General features: G+C 38.8%; 1 protein-coding gene across 3 annotated transcripts in view; it reads left to right on the top strand.

Annotated features, from left to right (window-relative positions):
- Orc3 (origin recognition complex subunit 3) overlaps nucleotides 1-20560 on the top strand; it is a 60287-nt gene extending 39727 nt beyond the window's left edge. For 2 of the 3 annotated variants that reach the window (XM_055599272.1, XM_055599270.1), the window contains exons 13-20: nucleotides 94-173; nucleotides 5934-6067; nucleotides 7122-7201; nucleotides 8762-8862; nucleotides 11363-11504; nucleotides 13363-13479; nucleotides 14215-14294; nucleotides 15513-20560. In XM_055599272.1, the coding sequence (XP_055455247.1) occupies nucleotides 94-173; nucleotides 5934-6067; nucleotides 7122-7201; nucleotides 8762-8862; nucleotides 11363-11504; nucleotides 13363-13479; nucleotides 14215-14294; nucleotides 15513-15618 (840 nt within the window). In that variant the 3' untranslated portion in view covers nucleotides 15619-20560. The remainder of the gene's footprint in view (nucleotides 1-93; nucleotides 174-5933; nucleotides 6068-7121; nucleotides 7202-8761; nucleotides 8863-11362; nucleotides 11505-13362; nucleotides 13480-14214; nucleotides 14295-15512) is intronic. The other variant, XM_055599271.1, reaches the window with a different exon arrangement.
- Nucleotides 20561-20976: the final 416 nt, after the last annotated feature.

Raw genomic sequence — 20976 nt, 5'->3', positions numbered from 1 at the left:
TAGCATCAATGTATGATGATTTTTGCATAACTAGTAGGCTATAAACTTAGTATGTGACTTTTATTCTTCATAAATCATTTCCTGTGTTTATAGATCAGGGAGCTGTATTGCACATCTTTAGAACAGAAAATATGGGATTCAGAGGAGTACGCATCAGCCTTGCAGCTGCTGAGGTAATTTTTGTTGTTGTTGTTCCTTTTTTGTCTGCTTTAAGCCTGCCAGTAAGTAACACCTTCCTCCAGAACTCCTGTCTGCCCAAAAGTTTCCTTTGTAGCCTGTTGTATCTAAGAATATTTGAACAACTTTTGAATTTATGTGTGTAGTTTCTGGTGGTGTTAATGTAGCAGCCATCTATTCCTTCCTGCCTTGCATGTGTGATCTGCAGTCTGTGCTTCCAGCCCTTGACAGTTTACCAGCAGGGTATGGATAACATTTGTTCCCTGAAGTTGCTCATACGTTATTATGAAATGTTTTAATCTATTTATTTTGGGCCAAATATAACCAATATTAGTTAACTATAAACATCTCTTTTTTTTTTTTTAAAGAGTCCTGTTTTTTTTGTTGTTGTTTTGTTTTCTTTTTTTAATTTGGCTAGTTTGTGCATCCTCAGCTATGAGATCTTTTGTTTACCTTTAACACTTGAACATATCTAATTTGCTCATTTGTTTTTTATTTTAACATTTTCTTCTCAGAGGTCTAGTACCCAGGGGCGGGAGGGAGGGATTTGTGATACAGGACAACTGATCTTTGCTGCTTTGGAGCCAAACAGGGACAATGAAAGAACTTTAGGGCTCATATTAAGGAAAAATAGGGATGCATAGAGATAATTTAATTGCCCCTGGTAGATGGAGGGTATGGTGGTCATGGGGTCAAGGCTTGGTATCTCTTACTTAGCTTTATGAAGTTACAGGAATTGGAATATGGAAGACATCAGTCAGGAATGAACAAGGATGAAAGAAAGCAAGCAGTTACATCTAGGGTAGTATGATGTCTCAGGAACAATTTGTTGGATTTTGAAAGGGGCAATTTTGGATAGCCATTTAAAGAGATTCAGGAAATGTTTAAGAAAGGCTTTGCTTGGTCAGCATAGATACCTTTTTCATACTCTTTCAATAGGCCCCTTCTGGTTCTTATTGTATTTCCTGGAGAATGGGCTTTAATCTTGGACAAGTGAACTCAGTACCGTTCGGGAATTTGACATACATAATAAAGCTGACAAAATTGTTTAATGTGTTTGGTTGTACTTTCCTATTGCATTTTAAGACCATGTAGGTGTCCACATACATATATTTTTTTATTTTTAAAGTCAGCAGTCTCCTTTAGTTTTTCCTGTAAGTATAGGTCATGACTATGCAGCTACATGCTGACCACATAGCTCCCTGTAGAAGCATATGGGACGTGTCTGCCAACTCCTCCCTGTGGAATGTACACTGGCTGGAGCCCAATCTTTGGAGGACAGGTGACTTACCAAAGGGTTCCTACCTATCCTTTCCTGGATGCTGGCTGACCTTCAAGAACAAGGGCCACAAGATTGGCTATATTTTGTGACCTCCAAGGTTTGGATGCTGAACCCAGAAGGAAGATCATAATTACAAGATCGAAGTCTTGTAATTTTCACTTTCCAAACAATTAAAAAAAATTTTTTTTTAAATTTTCTTATGTCTCAGTTTACCCAAGTGATTAGAACTTAATGACGTCAGGGGCTAGAGAAGTGGCTCAGGGCTTGCTGCTCTTGCTAAGGACCTGGAGATTTCTCAGTGGTGAGCAAGTCTAGCCAAAACCGCAGGTTGCTGGTTCTGTGAGAGACCTTGTCACCAGAAATAAGGTGGAGGGCTGGTGAGGGTTCCTGAGGCAGACACTGGTGTCCACATAATGAACAGAGAGAGCTGATGCCCAGACGATCTCCTGTGGCCTTCACATGTTGCAACATTAATACGCACACACATTTACACAACCTCAAGCACACAAATAAATACTGTAAACTTAAGTGCCCATTAGAAAGGACACTTGATGTTGTCCTCTGGCCCTGCGTGGACACACGGTGCCCACACCTGTACACTGGCATGCATTTTCTTAGCCACTGTTCTTTCACTGTGACCATGACAACTGTTGTGAAAGAAAACATTTAATTGGGGGCTTGCGTAATATACTGTGCTGGCAGTAGGAGCCATGACGGCATGCAGGAAGGTGCTGAAGCAGTAGCTGAGAGCTACATCCTGCTCCCTAGGTAGAGAGAGAGTGCGAGCCAAGGCCTGCTGTGGGCTTCGGAAACCTCAAAATCCACCCCAGTGGCACACTTTGTCCAACAAGGCCACACCTCCTAAGCCTCATCATTCTCTCAAAGAGTTACTCTCCCTGGTGACTACACATTTAAATATATGAGTCTTTGGGGGCCATTATCATTTAAGCCACTACATGCATGTACCACACACATTCAAATACTGACCATCTGAATAGTGAGAAAGGGAGCTAAATGTAATGTGGGTTTCTGTCCAAGGCTCAAAATTTCCTGAGCAAGTACAAATGCTTATGCAAACATAGTATTTTTGTTGTTTTGTTTTGAGACAAAGACTTGCTGTGTAGCTCAGGCCAGCCTTGAACTCAGAATCCTCATGTCTGTGCCAGTGTATGCACCACACCTAGCAACATGAACCTCTTATAAAGAAGTCTGTTAACTAGATTTATATTTAGTCCTCATTCCCTCCAAGCCCAGAAGAAGAGAACAGATGGGCACAGTAGGAAGTTAGTTATGTTTTTGTTGCTGTGATAAAACACCATGCATGGCCAAGGCAGCTTATAGAAGAGAATTGATTTGGGCTTCCAGTTCCAGAGTGTGGGCTAGTTTGTGGTGGTAGCAGGGCAGCATGGCAGCAGGTGGCAGGCTTCTTGAAGCACAAGTAATACAGAGGAAGCACTCGGCTTCTGCTGCGGCGTTCTCTCCAACAAGCTGAACTTCCCTAAACAGCACCAGCAACTGATAACCAAGTGTCCAAGTAAATGAACTTACGTGCGATGTTCTCATTCAATCGACTCCGCAAAGCCCAAAAGCTGTAATACAATGATTAATGTATTAAATAATACAATAATCACTGTATTAAAATCTAATACAGTGATCCACAGATGCGGTGTATGAAACTGGAAAATTTCTTGCTATCTGGAAAAATAAAAAAATAAAAATTTTGTTTTTGAGACAAGGTCTCACTTTGTAGCCCTGGCCCCTAGAACTTGCTAGGTACACCAAGGTAGCTATGAACCACTGATTGATTTGTCTCCTAAGTGCTGGGATTAAAGGTGTGTGACACTGTGCTCAGCAAAACTATTTCTGTGAGTTTATAAACTTTAGAATATTTCTGGAACCTTGCTAGTCCAAGGATGGCACTCAGGTGGCAAGCACCTTTTCCCCTTAACTGTCTCTCCAGTAGCCTAGCCAGTTGATTCTCTGTGTTTTAATTTTATGATTAGTAAAGTTCATTTGTCTGAGAGGAACTTACTCGTGTCTTTTAAATTTCCTGGGTCTACTAAACCCAGGATCCAGTTAGGGATCATAAATGTCAGTCAGGTAGCATATACTACATAGGTTATGAAAGCAATGGTGACGACAGGAACCATTTACTGAAGGCCTGCTGTGTGCCACACACTACCTGAGGCACCTTGAGCACATCTTGCAGTCTTTCTGGTCCGTCAGCTATCCGTGCTTTCCCTGAGGCATCTGAAGCAGAGATAGTGGTTAAGTGCCTTGCATGAAATTGCTTCACTGCTAGTAGGATCATCATTCAGATCTGACTTAAAAGCAGTTTGAACCTTCAGCTTTTATTTGCCAAGATCTAAAGTGCAAGTTTGGTGCTATAAATAAAGCAATGAATACCAATATAATTTCCATCTTTTTATTAAGTTGAACTCAAAAGTACTGAGGATCAGATATAGCAGGTAAAGCAAGGACAAGTAAAAGTGTGGCCACCACAAAAGAACAGTGACGTAGAAGCTTGTACCTTTGGAATAAATGTCTTTCCTCCAGTTGACACATTAGGTATTACAAAATGTCACAGACACTTTTGAGTTTACTTTTTTTTTGTTGTTTGGTTAAAGTCTGAAAAACATTTTTTTCCTAGTTGGCAGAACAGGAACTTTAAGTATAAATCTTCAAAATCCAGGATATTTGTCTTCTACATTCCAGGCAGTACAGTAAAAAGAAATGTATCTCCCATGTGTCTTTCATGTTTAGGGCTTATAAACAGTTTCAAAATGAGCCAGGAATAAGAGTTCTGTGGACTCCAGCACCTCACCCTGACTGATCATCTCAGCACAGGGTACAAACAGAAGAATGACAGACAGGGTTCTTACAGCTAACTCCCCATCATCTTTTATGTTTGTGTTTTATCACTTGCCATTAACCACTCTAAAACTGAGAGCCAATTTTCTGCAATGGCTGTCCCTTTACTCTGCCTGTTTTTTTTGTTTTGTTTTGTTTTGTTTTTTTTCTGTAAGAGTTTTTAACTTTTGGCACGTGGTTTAATGTGTGTGCCTATGTGTCCTAGCATGGACACTGTTCTGAGCTGCAGTGTGTGTAGTCAGAACGTGCATGGTGCTGGCTCTGGTGCAGACTCGAAGTCTCAGCCTGGAACAGAGAGGAAGGCTTTGTTTGTTCTGCCCCTCATCCCCAAGAGAGAACAGACATGTCATGGCACACTAAGTTCAAAGTTCACCTTTGTCAGTGACCACTTTTGGGACACTGAATGAGTTACTTAAATTTGCTGTGACTCTATTTGCTTATCTCTAATACTGGAATAATAATGGTAAAATCTCATATAGAGTATCATAACATGATACATATATGGGAATATTAATAAATATTAGCTATCACCATTCTAACTGTATATGGTCCTACTTTATTATTTATCATTTCTGACATCCTGCATTTAGGAATGTGTTTTAATTAATCAGACCCTTATTTGAAATATATTTAGGTTGTTTATAATTCTTCATTTATATAAACATTAATCATAAGCATATGTGTTTATAAATTTGTGTAATTTCCACAAAATGAATACATGGAAGTAACCTTTCTGAGACTGTAATGCTGATTATAGCGGTGTATACTGTTGCTAACTGTGTATCTGCTTCTCCACAAATATTATTATTAGGCTTTAGTGTCTTTGCTTCATTTGGGATGTTTCCTGTTCTCAAATCATATACTTTTCATCTATCCTAAATAAATTTGCATATATAATATGAAATAGTGTTCTACTCTTTTGAAAATAGCTATTTCTGACACCTAGCATGTTTTCTTCAGTGATTTGAAATGCTACCTTTGGCATATACTTAAGTTCCATGTACACCTTGGATCTCTTTCTGAATTTTTCTCCTTTTCTGTTGGCCTGTTATTATTACCTAAATCAATGCCACCTCTGATTTTAGTCATTGTAGCTTAGACTTTTTGATATACTAATTGTGTTACTGTATGCATTCAAGTCCATACCTATTGTCTGTTTGGTAAGTTTCTGAGATTTGTGAGATCTAGCTTTTTTCTGCCTAGGGCTTGTAGGTTTCATTCACGTCCTGAGTCAGTCAGTACAGGAGGGAATGTTTCATTTTGGAGGTTGCTACACAACTCCACAAAGTGTTGTTCCCACTTGACCAACAAGGATGCTAAGGACCAGAAATGAGTAATGAGCTTGTTCTGTCTTACACTATCAGAACCAGGTTGTGAACACAACCTTTGAATTCTTCCTCAGCTAAGCAAAGTGTTGAGAACTCTATACTTCTATATTCACATGTGTTGAATAAAATCTTTAAAAAAAAAAAATAAGAAATTAGTCATCACTAATGAAGATTTTACTTCCTCTTTGAACAAAAACATTTCATTTGTAGAAAAAGTTTTAGGTGTGCTAATTTTCTAGTTGTATTAGATCTCCTATCACTGATTCTTTTTCTAGAATGCTTGCAAAGGACGAACTGATGAGCATACTTCAGAAATGTATTGAGGTTTTGAATTCCTCTACTGAAACGCAGCTTGGCAACACAACACAGAAAATAAAGGATTTCCTGATGCTATTTCAGAACCTTGATGGTAAGTGTAATATCCTGCCCATTGATAGTCCTTTAACCAGAGTATAAAATAAAGTGGACTCAAGAATTCTATTAATGTAGATATCACAATAATTTTAATGAGAATTTATAGAATATGGCCTAGTGAACAAATCTTATGATAGCTAGCACTAAGGACTGCAGTTTTCAAATGGGAGAGGCTAAAGATTAAAGTGTTTGACAACACGATAAAGAATACAACATTTTATGAATTAAAGCAAAACCACCATCCTGATGATCTGTCTTTATTTCTCAGTTTTAAAAAATCAATTATTATTAATAACAACTTAAAATTTCTCACAGGAAGAAATACTTTGTTATTTGTCATCTAATGGTTTCTTTACACTATTGGCATATTGTAATTTGGACTTAAATTGGGGTTAAATCAGGCTGATTGTTCTAATCAGTTTTAAGGTTCTGCTACATGTCAATGGAATTGAATAAAGAATTTAGCTAACAGTTGTCCAAATCTTAGGTTATGCCTTTCTAAAATCAGGAATTGGCTTCTGGTTCTTTAATGTATATTCTTTAGCCAAGTTCTTCTGTCATACTTGAACCATTGCAGGTGTTCAGGTTCTCAATTCCTAGCAACATACCCGCCAGAAGCACAGCTAAAGACTTGAAGGTTTTATTGTCCCTGAGTTCCTTTTACAGCTCTTATAAACCACCTTCTTCATATTAAAGAGTAATGACTCAAAAATACTAAATTGGAAGGTTGAGACCAGGTGTGTCAGAAGGTAGCTGATCATGCGTATAACCTTAACAAGGTCAAAGGAAAGTAATTTCAAGTTCATATATTTTTTTTTTTAACACAGGCTTTTGTTCTGTTGGCTCAAAACGTTCAGAATTCAGTAGCTAGTTGTTGAAGAACTCACTGCCATATAAACAATTTGATATGTACTGTCTTCAGCTTCTGGAAGGAGTATCATTTGTCTGGCAGAATCTTGCCCATATTAAAAAGAAAGTGTAACTTCTGCTTCCATTGGATTAGTGCTGATGCCTGTTCTCTCTGTTGTATATTGATTTTGTATTTAAAGCAGATAGCAAAGAAGACGATAATGCTTGTGGATCACAGATAAAGGGGCTGCAGAAGACAGACCTCTATCACCTTCAGAAGGTCAGATAGCTTTCCTTTCCTTCCAGCTGCATTGGTGATAGTGTCCTTGTTTTAATTGGTGTTCTAGACTCAATCTGCATAATGTCTCTACTTTCGTTTATTTACATTACAACCAGCAACAATATGAACAGACTGGAGCTAATAAATCAGACATACCATTGCCATCTAAACTGAAAGAAGCGGTTGGTTTTCTGTGCTCATTAAAGAATTAGAAGGCAGGAAAGAAGTGTTATAGGAAATCTTGAGGAACTCCAGTGGAGCCATTATATAATACCAGGGAAATTGAGATCCTTTGGAGAGGTGAGGGGAGTCATTAGTCTCATTAATAAAAATTTAATCAAGTACTCAAACAACCTTGAGGGTAATTTATTAGAGTAAAACAAACAAATGAAAACTTTAGGGCAGGCAAGTTTTAATTCTCATAGCTGTCTGGAGGAGGAAAGCAGGTAAGAGATGCTGGCAGGGTGACAGGACAGGGAGTTTGGCGTTAGAGAATATGGAAGCCCAAAGGGTTAGGACATTAAGAAGCATAGTTAGGCTCTGACCAGCATGCAAAAGAAGAAAGGAGAAAAAGAAATAATTCTGCCCGAGTCAGTATTCACAAAGACTTACAGCCAACTTTCGTGGAGGCTTTTACTAACCACACTAGATGCTGGGAATTCTGGCATGAAAAGCACATATCTTAAGGTAAATGAACCAGCTAATACAAGGGGAACTGCCCAGCCAGGCCCTTGACTGAATTCATTCTCAAGAGAAAGAAATGGCATATCTCCACCGAGGGGTAGCTTCCATTCTGTCCTGTAATACTGTGTGTCTCACTGTCACCCTAGACTGTGCATGTACACAGTGCACAGTCTGCCACTCAGTATAGAAACCATCACTAAAGTCTCAAGGAAGAAAACAGAATCAACTGTCCATACAAGGAAAATGGGAATATAGCGTATAAAAATATGATGATGAGATAATGTACTGATTTCTCTTTTTGATAAGAGATTCAAGAGAGTCTAAGTCATATTTTCTTGATGTGCTGAGAACCAAACCCAGGGCGTCTCACCATTAGCTGGAACCCTACCACTGAGCTACAGTCTCAGCCCTTTTCTTTTTTAGTGAGCATTCACAGGGTAAGAAAGAAACTGAGCCACAATATGCCCAGTATTCTTTTTCAGATAATTCACTTTTAGCTCTTTATTGTCAAAGCCCTTCTTTATCCCATATTACCAAGTTACAAGTATTACAGAATTTCAGTCTGATATTAATAGATGGGCTTTTCTATCTTTCTAGCATTCTTCCTAATGATTCTAAATGTACTGATTTCTAAGTAGTGAGCACTCTTGTATAACTAGCAGTGAAGTAAACTGTGTTCTTCCTCTTTCCTTGAACATTCACTTGATGTATGTTTAAAGCAAAACATGTAGAGGGAAGAGTCTTCCCTAATTGTTAACAGAAAATACAGCATATCTTTGTCTGCTCTCTGCATAAGGGCATCAGCTGCCTCTCCACACGAGTGACAGCTCTCTGTCCCAGAATCACCAAGAATGGTATGTTCTTTTACCCACTCAGTCCTTACTGGAAATGAAGGAGTCAAGGAGAACAGCTAAGAAGCAAACCAAATTTGAAGTGCTCAGAGAAAATGTTGTCAACTTCATAGACAGCTTGGTAAGGTAAGTCTAGGACTCTGGAGAACTCAAGTAATCCTGCTTTTCCAAATGACACCAGTAAACTCAGCGTACAGAGCCAGTCCACGGTGTTTCTTCCATCTAAATAAAGTGGGTGTTTTTATTGATCGTCTGTCCTGTTGTCTAATCAAATGACAAAGGCAGGTTTAAACTTAGCTAATTAGGCCAGGTTAGAAAAAAACAGGAAGTTTTAAAGTATTTCCCCCTTTTTTGCATTCTACTCCAATCATTTTTCTGCCTAAAGAAGTAGTAAATGTTGGATCTGGCCAAGCCCAGAAACAGACATTGTATAGTAGCCTTGCTACTGTTTTGTTCTGAATATATTATGAGGACAACTGAATATCACCACCAAATCTATATTGCAGTATCTACTCAGGAACTGTCAATGTGTCCTCGTTTGTTCTATGAGTCTTTCTTGGGATGCCTAGATCATTCTGTGTATTTCCCAAAAGCCATTTCTGTATATACATGAAATTAAAAATCCAAGTGATCTTTTGGAAACTTTGGATATATACATATTATAAAAATGTTAAGTATACCAAAGAAAATATCGTAACTAGTAAAAGCAGAGCAGAATGTGATAGCTCATGCATATAACCCCAGCATCTGAGAGGCCAGAGCAAGAAAATCACCGGACATTCTAGGCCAGCATGGCCTTGAGTAAGTTTTCCATCAGCCTGGACTACTGAGACTGCCTAAGAAGAAAGGAAGGTGGGAAAGCAGTTTGCTATGTTTTTAAATGAAGGCAGTTAAAATGTGCCAGCAGAGGAGGCAGTAAATAGAATGGTTATGGGAAAAACTAGTACCTTTTAGATGAATATATTTTTGGTAAATATCAAGCCCTTCCTTAAAGTGAAATTTTTTATTTTCCAGGACAATTTTGAGGGCAGTTGTTTTTCCTAGTTATTGAAGAAAAAAATTACTGCTAGGAAAGAGGTAAAATGAACAACAAAGTATAACAAAAAGAAAGCTAAAAAGAAAATATGACATTAAAAAAAAAGGCAGTCCATTCAAAATTGAGTTGAAGACCTGGTAAGGACTAACACTTAAGTGCTGACAGTTACAGCACACTCTATACAGCACTGTATAGCCCTGAGTCATTCCTGTTCCTAATCTTCCCTTTTGCCAAAGTTTGGATTTTAAAATTGGTTCTAGCTCATAGGCAACAAAGTAAAAAAATAAAAAAGTTCTAAGTTATGCTTATTTTTACACTTAAAATTTTATTATTCAACAACCTGTCTTTGAAGGCTTTAAATTTAACCTTTCGTTTTTTTCTTTGTGTGTGTGTGTGTGTTGGTGGTGGTGGTGTATGTGCATTGTATACAAGGGTGTGCACATGGAAAGGCCAAAGGCCTCCTCTATCATGCTGTCCCTTATTCCTCAGAGACACGGTCTCTCATTGTACCTTGGATGCCAGCCAGAAATGCTTCTGGTCCCAGGCCCATGGCACTGGCCTCATCTGGCTTCTTACGTCAAGCTCAGGTCCTCAATTTACTCTGCAACTGCTTTTATGCAGTGAGCCATCTTGTTAGCCTGGTCTTAACTAGTTTCTATTATAAGAAAAAAAAAAGCTGCTGGAATATCATTTATTACAATGTTTTTTCATGATACAAAAAGATTTCCTAAACTCTCAATTTCAGGCAGTGTATAACACATTCTCAAAAGACTAGAATGTTTGCTATGGTAAAATGTTGATCTGTTTCCTGAATAATTTAAGAAATTCAACAATAACTTTTAAAAGTCCTACTTTAGAGACTTTAAGCATAAATGTAACAGATGCTCAAATGTTTGACTAATGGTTTGACTTAGAACTGAAACAGTTCCTTCTAAAGAATACTGTAGAGGAACAGAACTGATATAATGATTAATTGACTGATTGATTAGTATGTACCAAAAAGTTTATTTATTAGAGTGGCTTTCAGATTGTGGTTCAGCTAGTCCAACAATGGCTGTTTCCTGATGGAAACTCCAAAGAATCCAATCCAATGGTTGTTCAGCCCACAAAGCTGGATCTTGTCTTCAGCATATGTGAGAGTCCTGAAGAGGTAAACTCTAATAACCACTGAAGGAATCTCTCAGCAAAAGCGTGTATGAGCTTATAAAAATGAGGCAAAAACAAGCTTTCTTCCATGTCCTTCATATAGGCTGCCATGAGAGGATGTGGCTGAGATTTAAGGTCTTCACACGTCAAATAAGCCAAGTAAGAAAAATGCCTCAGAGGTGTGCCCAGCTGTTTTGGTTTTAAGTTAATTTCAGATGTGGTCAAGTAGATCAACAAGAATAGCCATCAGAAATACAGAGGAAGTTTTAAAAGTAGTACTGAAATAATTCTGGGTGAAACGCTATGGGATCCATTACTTGGCTTTTGTTTGGTGTTGATTTCACTGTTTAAAAATAACATATATTCAGTCATAGAGGATTGACAGAACTGTTGAACTGAAAATCAGCCTGTTATCTAAAGGTGATGGGGACTTGACTGTTTCAGAGATTACCTTGTGCCTCCTGAGAGCCAGCCTCTGCATGAGGTAGTGTACTTCAGTGCTGCCCACACACTCCGCGAGCACTTAAATGCCGCGCCAAGAATTGCCCTCCACACTGCACTCAACAATCCTTACTATTATCTCAAGGTAAGAAGGAAACTTACTTCTTCCAGTTAAGCTCTAGACCTAGACATCAGCATCACAAGTACATTCTCTAGTTTTCAGTTAATGAGCAGAAACTTTGCAGCTCTGGGTGATGCCACTCATTGTTTTCTTAAAATAAATAAAAATTTTAAAAAAATCCTAGATTCTAAATAGGTTGGAAGTTTTCCTTTCAGAAAAGACACGTTATTTGGCACTCTTAAGTCAGGAGTGGTAGCATGTTTGTAATTCTAACACTACTGAGGTTCAAGCAAGAAGATTACTGAGTTCAGAGCCAGTTTGAAGTTACTGAGATTTTGAAAAAAAGTAAAGTGGGCAGTCAGCATAATTCAGGGGCTAAAGTGACTGCTTTGTAATAAGCCCCATAACCTGAGATTTGTGCCTAGAAGAGCTTATTCCACAAAATTGTTTTCTGACCTTGACATATGCCACCCACAGTACATGCATGCCCACAAACACCACTCATGTACATACACATAGTAATTATGTTTTTTGTTAAAAGTGGCTCCATAAAAAAAAAATCTCCCAAACTACTGTTTTCTTGTTCATTGTAATATGGCACACAACGGTGAAGTATGGGAGAATACTGAGGAGGAAGTTATGGCAGTGGTTTTCGATACGGTGCCAACTTGGAGCTTGATAGTTTCATATTTAAACACTTGTTTGTTTTATGTATGTGTATGGGTATGTGCTCATGTTAGTACAGTGCCCGCAAGAGTCCATATTATTTGTAAGCTGCCTGGAGTGGAAGCTAGAACCAAATTCTGAGCCTCTGCTTTAGCAGCTCCAAACTCCTGAGCCACCTCTCCATCGTTGATAATTTCATGTTTAAATAACATGAGCTGGTTAGATGGCTCAATCAGAAAGTTGAGAGCATTTGCCATTAAGCCTGATTGTATGAGTTTAATCTGAGACTCAAATTGTGGAGGAAAGGAAACCTGACCCCTGTAACTCTCCAACCCTGACATACACCAACCCTTATGCACATACAATAAATGAATCCATTTTTTAAAAGAGAAGAAAAAGTTGTGATATATAAACTACAAATTAAAACACTTAGTGTAGACTTACAGAAACAAACATGTCATTTTAGATGCATTTTGTGTATGAGATTTTGTTTCTTAGTAAAAACATGGATTTCAAATAAGTGAGACTAGTACTGCCAGTTTCTCTAGGGCTCAGTGGTTGACTGCTTCCACCTCTTCTCTGGTGCCTTCTCCCGGTCTCTGCAGATGACTGAACTTAATGCCACACAGACACATTCATACACATAAAAAGTCTTTTAAAAAAATTCTGTACTTTTGGTTAGATTATGGTGGCTACCCCAGACTATATGGAATACAGAACAAGGGATAAAATTAGTTGCGAGTTGCCTGGAGTGGGAGCTTGGTGTATGTGTATGTATATATATATATATATATATATATATATTTTATACCCTGTTTCCACAACAAAACAAAAACCGTAGTGCTGAGAAATGTTTTTGAGAGATCACTTTTACTGTACTCTTGCTAATGAGATGTATTAATACCACATAACTGCTAGAATTCAAATGTTGGAAGTAGCATTTTATTGGGTAATCATTTCCATAGAATTCTAAACTCATTACAGCAAACTGAAATGTATTATGATAGTCTCCGCAAATAGTAATTCACAATTAAGATTTAAAAAAAAAAAAAAAGGCCTTATGGGGAGAGTGGCTTAGACCTAAAGGAATATGGCCAAGACTTAAACCCAAGTAAACAAACTACTCAAGTGTTACGAGAAGATTCTATGTTCTGATTCAGTAAGCTTAGGCTAGGAATTCTGCTACTTGTTTTTGTTTTTAATCTGCTGCTTTTAGAATGAAGCACTGAAAAGTGAGGAAGGCTGCATTCCAAATAGTGCCCCTGACATCTGTATCGCCTATAAACTGCACCTGGAGTGTAGCCGGCTGATCAACCTTGTCGACTGGTCAGAGGTAGGCCACAAAGAAAAGTACAGGTTAGTTGTTTAACTGTTTCAGACAGCTTTCCTTAAAAAAAAAAAAAAAAAAAATTGCTTTAAATTAAACTTTTATGTTTAAATTTTGTTTGGAAGGCATAAATTAGGAAGCAGTAGCTTAGCAGGCTGCACCCTCGCACTGGCTCCTGTCCTGGTCCTGTATTCTTTGAAAGGAAAAGCCAAAGGATCCAGGTCAGCTCTCTGCACTTCAGAAGGCAGGGTACAGTGAATATCTCACATAACAGGAGGAATTCCAATCAGGAATGCATGTCCAGACTGTCAAAAGCCCCATCTGACATTTGACCGATACCATCAGAAGACATGCTGAATTAGCCTCTTCCAAGAAAAATAAGCATTTTCCTGGATTGATAGTAGAAGATTGATAGTAGAAGAAACAGGCCTTTCTTTGCTTCTTAGATTTTGACTAGCTATGTTTCTGTTTTGTTTTGCTTGCTGTTCTACTTTAATCCTCTAAAACAAACTCACAAAGAGCCAGTTTTACTATTTTTAGTGAATAACTGACCAAACCTATTAGTGTGGTATTGAGAATTTAAACTCTTGATATGAAAAAAGATGTGCCAGTTATCTACAGCAACAGTTTTAAAGCCTGATTTGTTCTAGAAACATCTCAAGAGTTAAAAAAAAAAAAAGAAAGAAAGAAAAAGATGCATAGCAACAAGTTTTATTTTCTTCTGTCTTGTATGCTCAAAAGGCATTTGCAACAGTTGTGACAGCTGCTGAAAAAATGGATGCAAATTCTACAACCTCAGAAGAAATGAGTGAAATTATCCAGTATCCTTTTAAAACCAATTCTAGTATCCTGTTATTAACAGTATATTAACAGTATTTTAAGTTTCCTGAATGGGATAGTCTAGGTCAGTGATAGAGCATTTGCTTAAACACAGGGCCTTGAACTCAAGCCCTAACACAAAAAGTAAACAAAAAATCCACATCTAGAAATTCATAACGATTGCTTCTCAACCATACCACCTGAAAGCAACCTAAATTTCGAAGTATCCTGAATTTAATCTGAGATCAAACCTAAAATTATATTCTCAATTTATAGTCTAGGTGTGTTTTTTTTTTTGTTGTTGTTGTTTTTTTGGCATCACAAAAGTTTAGCAAAGTTTCATATGAGAATGTAGATGACTCAATTCTACACCACAATCAAACAGGCCGTTTAAGGAGGAATGTGGATGCTCTGCTGAGCAGACATCGTTTACTCTTTCCAAGACTTCTTGCGTGCTGCTGCCGTTTCTTAGGCCACTGTTTGACTTCAGTGAGAACTTCTTGGCCATGAATTTCTTCAGTGGATGGTGGCCTTGCTCATGGCAGCTCCTTAGCAGGCAGGCTTGGCATGACAGGGAAGGGCTATATTGTAGTTTTTTACTAAGAAGGAGTTGGGTTTCTCTGTGTAGCCCTGGATGACCTCCAACTCACAGGATCTGCCTGCCTCTGCTTCTGAGTGCTGGGATTAAAGGCATGTGCCATCTAGGAAACTGTCATTATTGAATCATCACCTTTTTGAATATGCTTTTAGGAGTTTGGGGAGGGGACAGCTGTGATATAAACACTGTTCCATTTGTTGCTTGTTCATGTTGTTGTTCTTCTGAGACAATATCGTGTAGTCTCTTCTAACTTTAAACTTGACTTATAGCCAAGGACAGCCTCAAACTGCCTCTGCCTCCCACACGCTGGGCTTATTATGTAAGTGCAGCTCATGTGACCCTTAGTGGGGTGTCCTAACGGCACTTAATATTTTCCAGCAGCCACCCGGTTCAATTTACCAGTAACTTTTTCTTGTGTTTTTCAACACAGGTTTTCCCTCTGTAGCCTTGGCTGTCCTGGAACTCGCTCTGTAGACCAGGCTGTCTGTCTCCAGAGTACTGGGATTACAGGTGTGTGCACCACTCACCACACCTGTCTTTCAGTTACTATTCTAACTTTGAAATTTGTAAAAAAAAAAAAAAAAAAAAACACCACCTAATTTTCCTTAGCTAGATCCTCCAGTGCTCGATTTATTAGAGCTGTTTCTGAATTAGAACTTTTAGGTTTTATAAAACCTACAAAGAAGAAAACTGACCATGTAGCAAGACTGACATGGGGCGGCTGCTAAAAAGCATGAGTGAAGACAGGAGTTCCACATCTAACATCAGATGAAAAAGAAACCTGACATTTGCATCCCCTAGAAGAGACTCTTGCTGAGTTGAGCATAACCAGGAAGCGTACTGCTGACCTGTGTATCATAACGTTTCTGGAGTATTTCAGTCTAATCAACAAATGCATAAATGACTAAAAGCTTTTACATATTGCCACACTTTTACAGTCATACTAAATTCTAAGCAAATCAATCTTGAGTGGATACTGTGTAAATGACACTGTCTTGTCTTTGCTAGAAAGGTTCTAAGACCACCTCTGCCTCCCCTTTTCTCATAGTCTTAGCAACTTACCAGATCCAAAGCTGTTTGCTGTTATACTTAATGCTAGTATATATTCACATGAACAGCTGTGGAAACTTAAAGCCAATAAAGACTTTCACAAACCTTATACCTAGCTTACAAAACTCGGAAATGTAAAGGCCCAAGTGAAATAATATCTAGATGTCTCTCATGGTAAGAACTGACACCCAAAGCTCATTATTTAATGTTCAACCCCCAAGAGAATCAGAGACTTACGCCAAAATTGCCTGCAAATGGTGCAGAGCCCATGTCCAGAAAAAAAACTTAAATAGCTTCCAGTTTAACTTGTATTGCAGGGTGTGTGCATACGTGTGTACAGACATGCACACAGCTTTAAGAGCAATTCTCAGTAGGGGGTGGGTATGTGCATGAGCGAAGTACAAAAGAAGGTCACAGGATCTCCTTGGAACTGGAGGTACACTCAGTTGTTGAGCCTCTAGATGTGGGTGCTGGGGACTGAACTCGGGCCCTCTAGAAGAGCAGAATTCATTTTCTTGTTTGTTGTTGGTTGCTTGGTTTGGTTTTTTGAGACAGTACTTATTTGTGTAGCTCTAGCTATCCTGGAACTCAGATCATCCTGCCCCTGCCTCCTGAGTGCTGGAATTAAAGGTGTGCACTGTCACCCCCTGCAGAACTCATCTGAACCCCTGGAACATAGATACATGAGAATAAGACTGAGAAGTTTCATCTCCCCAGCTGGCCCCAGTGTTGGGTAACCTGGGCTTTCTGCTTGACTGCCCCAATCTTATGATCCCTTCTCCTCAGCCCCACCCCCAAGTGCTAACACTAGAAGGAATTTACATTATGTCCAGATCAGAAGACATTTCTTTAAACAATACCACAGAGGAGCTGGTCTCAATACTGGCAAGTTTTTATCTTGTCTGAGGCACATGTTCTTGCTTTTTTTTCTTTTTGTAGGTTATTTACCTGCTTTTGTGCATGTCATATGCAGCTGGTTTTCTCTACCACTTAAGAGCAGCACAACGGAATGTTTTCTCATACAATCAAAAATACCTGTAACACTGAACCATTAAGCTGATTTGTGTAATTACTTGGTATCCTAGTCAGTTGAATCCTTAGCTGAGGAAAACTGAAACCTCAACTAGAATTACTTAGAATTAGGGTATTCTAAACTGAAATCTTGAAGTACTTTTAAGTTTGCTAATACTAAGCATGCATCATGTGCTTGGTACTTCTGAGATACTTCAGAAAATAAAAAGGTCCACGCCTTTCTAATACTTTAGCAAAGCAGAACACACTATTTATAGTATTATATACACAAGTAACAGCAGGCTAAGAAGTAGACTTGTCACTGTGGTTTTAAAGAGTGGTCAGAGCACACCTCACTTGAGCAAAACTACAAGGACTGAACAAACTACCCATGGAGATTTATGGGTGACCCCAGCAGGCAAGTAACAGTAACAGGCATCCTAAGATGGGAGTATGCCAGCCATATCAAAAGAACACAGACAGCTGGAATGGGTAAGGTGGCTTGTTGATAGAATACATTCTTGTGGAATATATACATTTACCCTTGTTCATTCAAGTGCTGATTGCTCTACCCCACTATCTGGTTTCAATAGGAAATAGCATCACCTGTCTCTAGTTTGTGTAAACATGCCACCATTTGTTCTCTGTTCTGCCAATAAAACAACCAGCCAGTGCTGAGCAATGGAGAGAATAGGGTGGGACATCCTGGTCTGGGGAGGAGGACCTGGGAGCAGCAGCAGAAATGTACTGGACCTAAGATATAACTAAAAGCAAGTATAATGTGGGAAATCTGAACAGGAGGAAACTATGCGGGCTTGGAGGTTTAGGATGGAGTAACTGTTGCCCAGCATTGTGCTCTAGGTTAATTAAATAAATCCTAGTCTCTGTGTGGTGATTTGGGTATACAGCTGGTTTAGGAATAACTGCAGTTTAGCTAAGCGATAAATCAATAATAAATATTAATAATCAACAACAGTAGCTCAAGCAATAGGAACTGAGAAGGGGAAGAATGCAGGTAACGAGGCTCCATAGATCACTACAAGGGCTGCTTATTTTCTTAAGTAAGAAGCAATCTAAGCAAAGGAAGTGAAGCCTTTAAATGATCATCTCCTGTTGTAAGCACAGTAAGAGGAACAAAGAAGCAGCTGATCACTGCGATAAGGCAAATAAATCTTAGACTACAGTAACATCAGTAGAGATGGTGACGCTGTAGGTAGACTACGATTAGACATGCATAAAGAGCCTTAAGGTCCTTCCTGCAAAAGGCTTGCAGTGGTGTGGTCCAGGTATACACAAAGGAGCATGTGTTAGGTTCAGTCCTATCAGTGCTATCTCTAAGAGTAAGGTCAAATAGCTTCTTGGGTCACTGGGAACATGACTCTAAGGAAACCAGTAGGAGCCAACAGTTCTCTTTACTCTTCTTCCTTGCTGATTAGCTAACCACTCTGCCCTGTACTCCAGCCATATGCTGCTGCCTCATTACAGACCAAAGTAACAAGGACAACTATTAAAAAATCAATCAACCTGAGTATTTTATCATAGTCATGGAAGGCTAATTGGTTGAGAGAAAGATTAGCAGCAAAAATGATTTGGCTTTGGATATAAAAATCAGGAGATGCCTATTACACATTCAAGTGAAAATACCACACAATGAGGTGAATAAAATGTTATAATAGAGAAGATAAGTACTGAAAAGAAAGGCAAGGAGCTCCAACCCCAGCTTTGAAGTTTATACTGATATTATAAAAGTATCTTAGAAGCCAAGTGAATAGTTTCAAGTTCAAATACTATTCATAGACTATATTTAACAATGTAGAAATCTTAGGTAACTTGTAATTGATTGTGAAATAAACTTAACAAATGACCGAACCAGTGTATCCAAACTGAGCAGCAACCTGGAAAGCCATATGATGCTATCTCATACGCACACCACAGCATCACCTTACATTCTTACACAGACAGCTTTATCCTGAGTTAAGAACACGTGCTGTTCCAAAAAGATCAGACTTTGGTTTGTACCAACCATACCAGGCTACTCAAGACAGTTCAGCTCTAAGGGATCCACCACCCTCTCATTGCCTTTTGTGGGTACCTGCACACATGTGCACACATATATACAAATATTAAAAAAACAAAAAACCGCCTAAACCTTTAGACCTGGCTTCTGGTTTGTAACTTCAAAAGGATAGGTCAGGTTAATGGAAGCACAAAGAAAACTCAAGTTGGAATCTTGATTGAATCCTTGGGGTGGGGAGGGAGAGGTTGGAAGAATAGGGCTAAAAGCACCTGACAAGAGATTTGAATGTAGACAGCATCTACTTTAGATACATAGCACTGAGGTTACAGAGAAGCACACATTTTACCGTTAACAAGTAAAACTTTTGAAAGCTATCAGTTTATACTTAAAAGAAAAATTCAAGTAAACAATGCCACTATTCTTTCAACTTCTGTATTTTCTTAACAAGCTGAGGGCTAAATTTGAAAGATGTGGAGGTCTTAGTTGACAAATTGGGAAAGGGAAGAGATACCGTTAACACTCCAGAATACAGAGTGCCAATAGTGTTAAGGCTGAAAATCTACTAAGTGGGAATGAGCTTCAGCTAGCCACCCTGTCTTATGACTTTTTTCTCATGCACTAAGAGAGGTGAGAACTGCTTGGGATCTTGCTGAAGCCATACAACACACTTTAGGGGTTTATTTTTAAATGAGGTTATGGAATACACAGTTAAAAAGACACAAAATCCTGTTTTCAGTGAGTGTATTACAAATAACACAGTATGTTTTATTTAAGATTAGTCTAATGACTGGAAGTATGCTATTAAAATTCAGAAGGGGCTAGCAGAGACAGCAGTTTAGAATGTTCTTGTGTCTTGCAGAGGACAGTTTAGTTCCCAGCCCCCATATGGGCAGCTCAACAACTGTCTGTCTTATGGCTTCAGACACATACAAATACACTCATTTTTAAAAACTCAAAATAATTGACTGAGCAATGTTGGTGGGGGTTGAGGGTGGAGGTGGTTGGCTCTCATATTGGCCAGGATGGCCTTGAACCCCCTAATCCTCCATCCCCGAACTACTAAGATTATACGTGTGTGGCTAGCACTTTCAGCGTGTTCACTCCTTTATAAGAAAGCTTTGTGTGGAGAGTGTGTTGCATTTATTCATTCACTCACTGTAATGGTAGTGTTCTATATGTAATGCTTTATGTGTGCATCCCTGAGTGTACGTGTGCGCACCGTGTTCATGCAGACCTTGGCATTCAGAAGAGGCATCATTTGATGCTGCTGCTGTGTGGGTGCCAGAAACAAAAGCAACCAGTGCTGATCCTCTCTCCACCCCCAAGATGTTAATTTTGCCAACTCAGTTGTACCTAGGATCTCCTAAGTCTCAACAAGGCTTGGCTAGGTCCGGCTGGCCTGTGGGCATGTCTGGGAACTGAATGGCCTGAAAGTGGGTGGTAACACCCACTTCAACTGTGTAAGAGGAAGCTGAGCATTAGGCATTCACTGCTCTCTGCTCTTACCTGTGAATGAGTTCCTGCTGCTCTGACTTCCCCAGGGACAGACTGTAACCTGGAATTATGAGGTAAAATAAACTGCTTTTCCCTGGGGCATTTTATCACTTGAGCTAGAGCAACCACGATTCCCTGTATCACATCATTGAAAAACTTTAAAACTGGTCTCAAAGGTAGAAGTTCAACAGCTGTTTTCAGAACCTGTTATGTAACATGCTGTTGTGCAGCAAGTTATAGAAGCGATTTTCAATCAAAACTTAATTTTTAGAAACTGCATTTAAAAGGTAAATCTTATCAGAAAATTAACTTCATTGATTTCTAAAAATACTTACATTTAAAAACACTACTTTATTCAAATACTACCCATGTGTACAATTTGAAAACAGGCAGAATAGAAGTAAATGTTTTATTTTTTCCAACTAAACTCCAGTGCTACAAGGGCAGTAAAACAATGATACACTGGGGGGGGGTGGGGGGTGGGGAGTGCAGCAATAAACATTTGTTAAAAAGA

This window comes from Psammomys obesus, unplaced genomic scaffold, assembly GCF_907164565.1.
Source record: "Psammomys obesus unplaced genomic scaffold, mPsaObe1.curated_primary_1811, whole genome shotgun sequence".
In the NCBI taxonomy this organism is placed as follows: Eukaryota; Metazoa; Chordata; class Mammalia; order Rodentia; family Muridae; genus Psammomys; species Psammomys obesus.
Note: the sequence above shows the minus strand (reverse complement) of the source record. Positions and strands in the feature narration are given on the sequence as shown.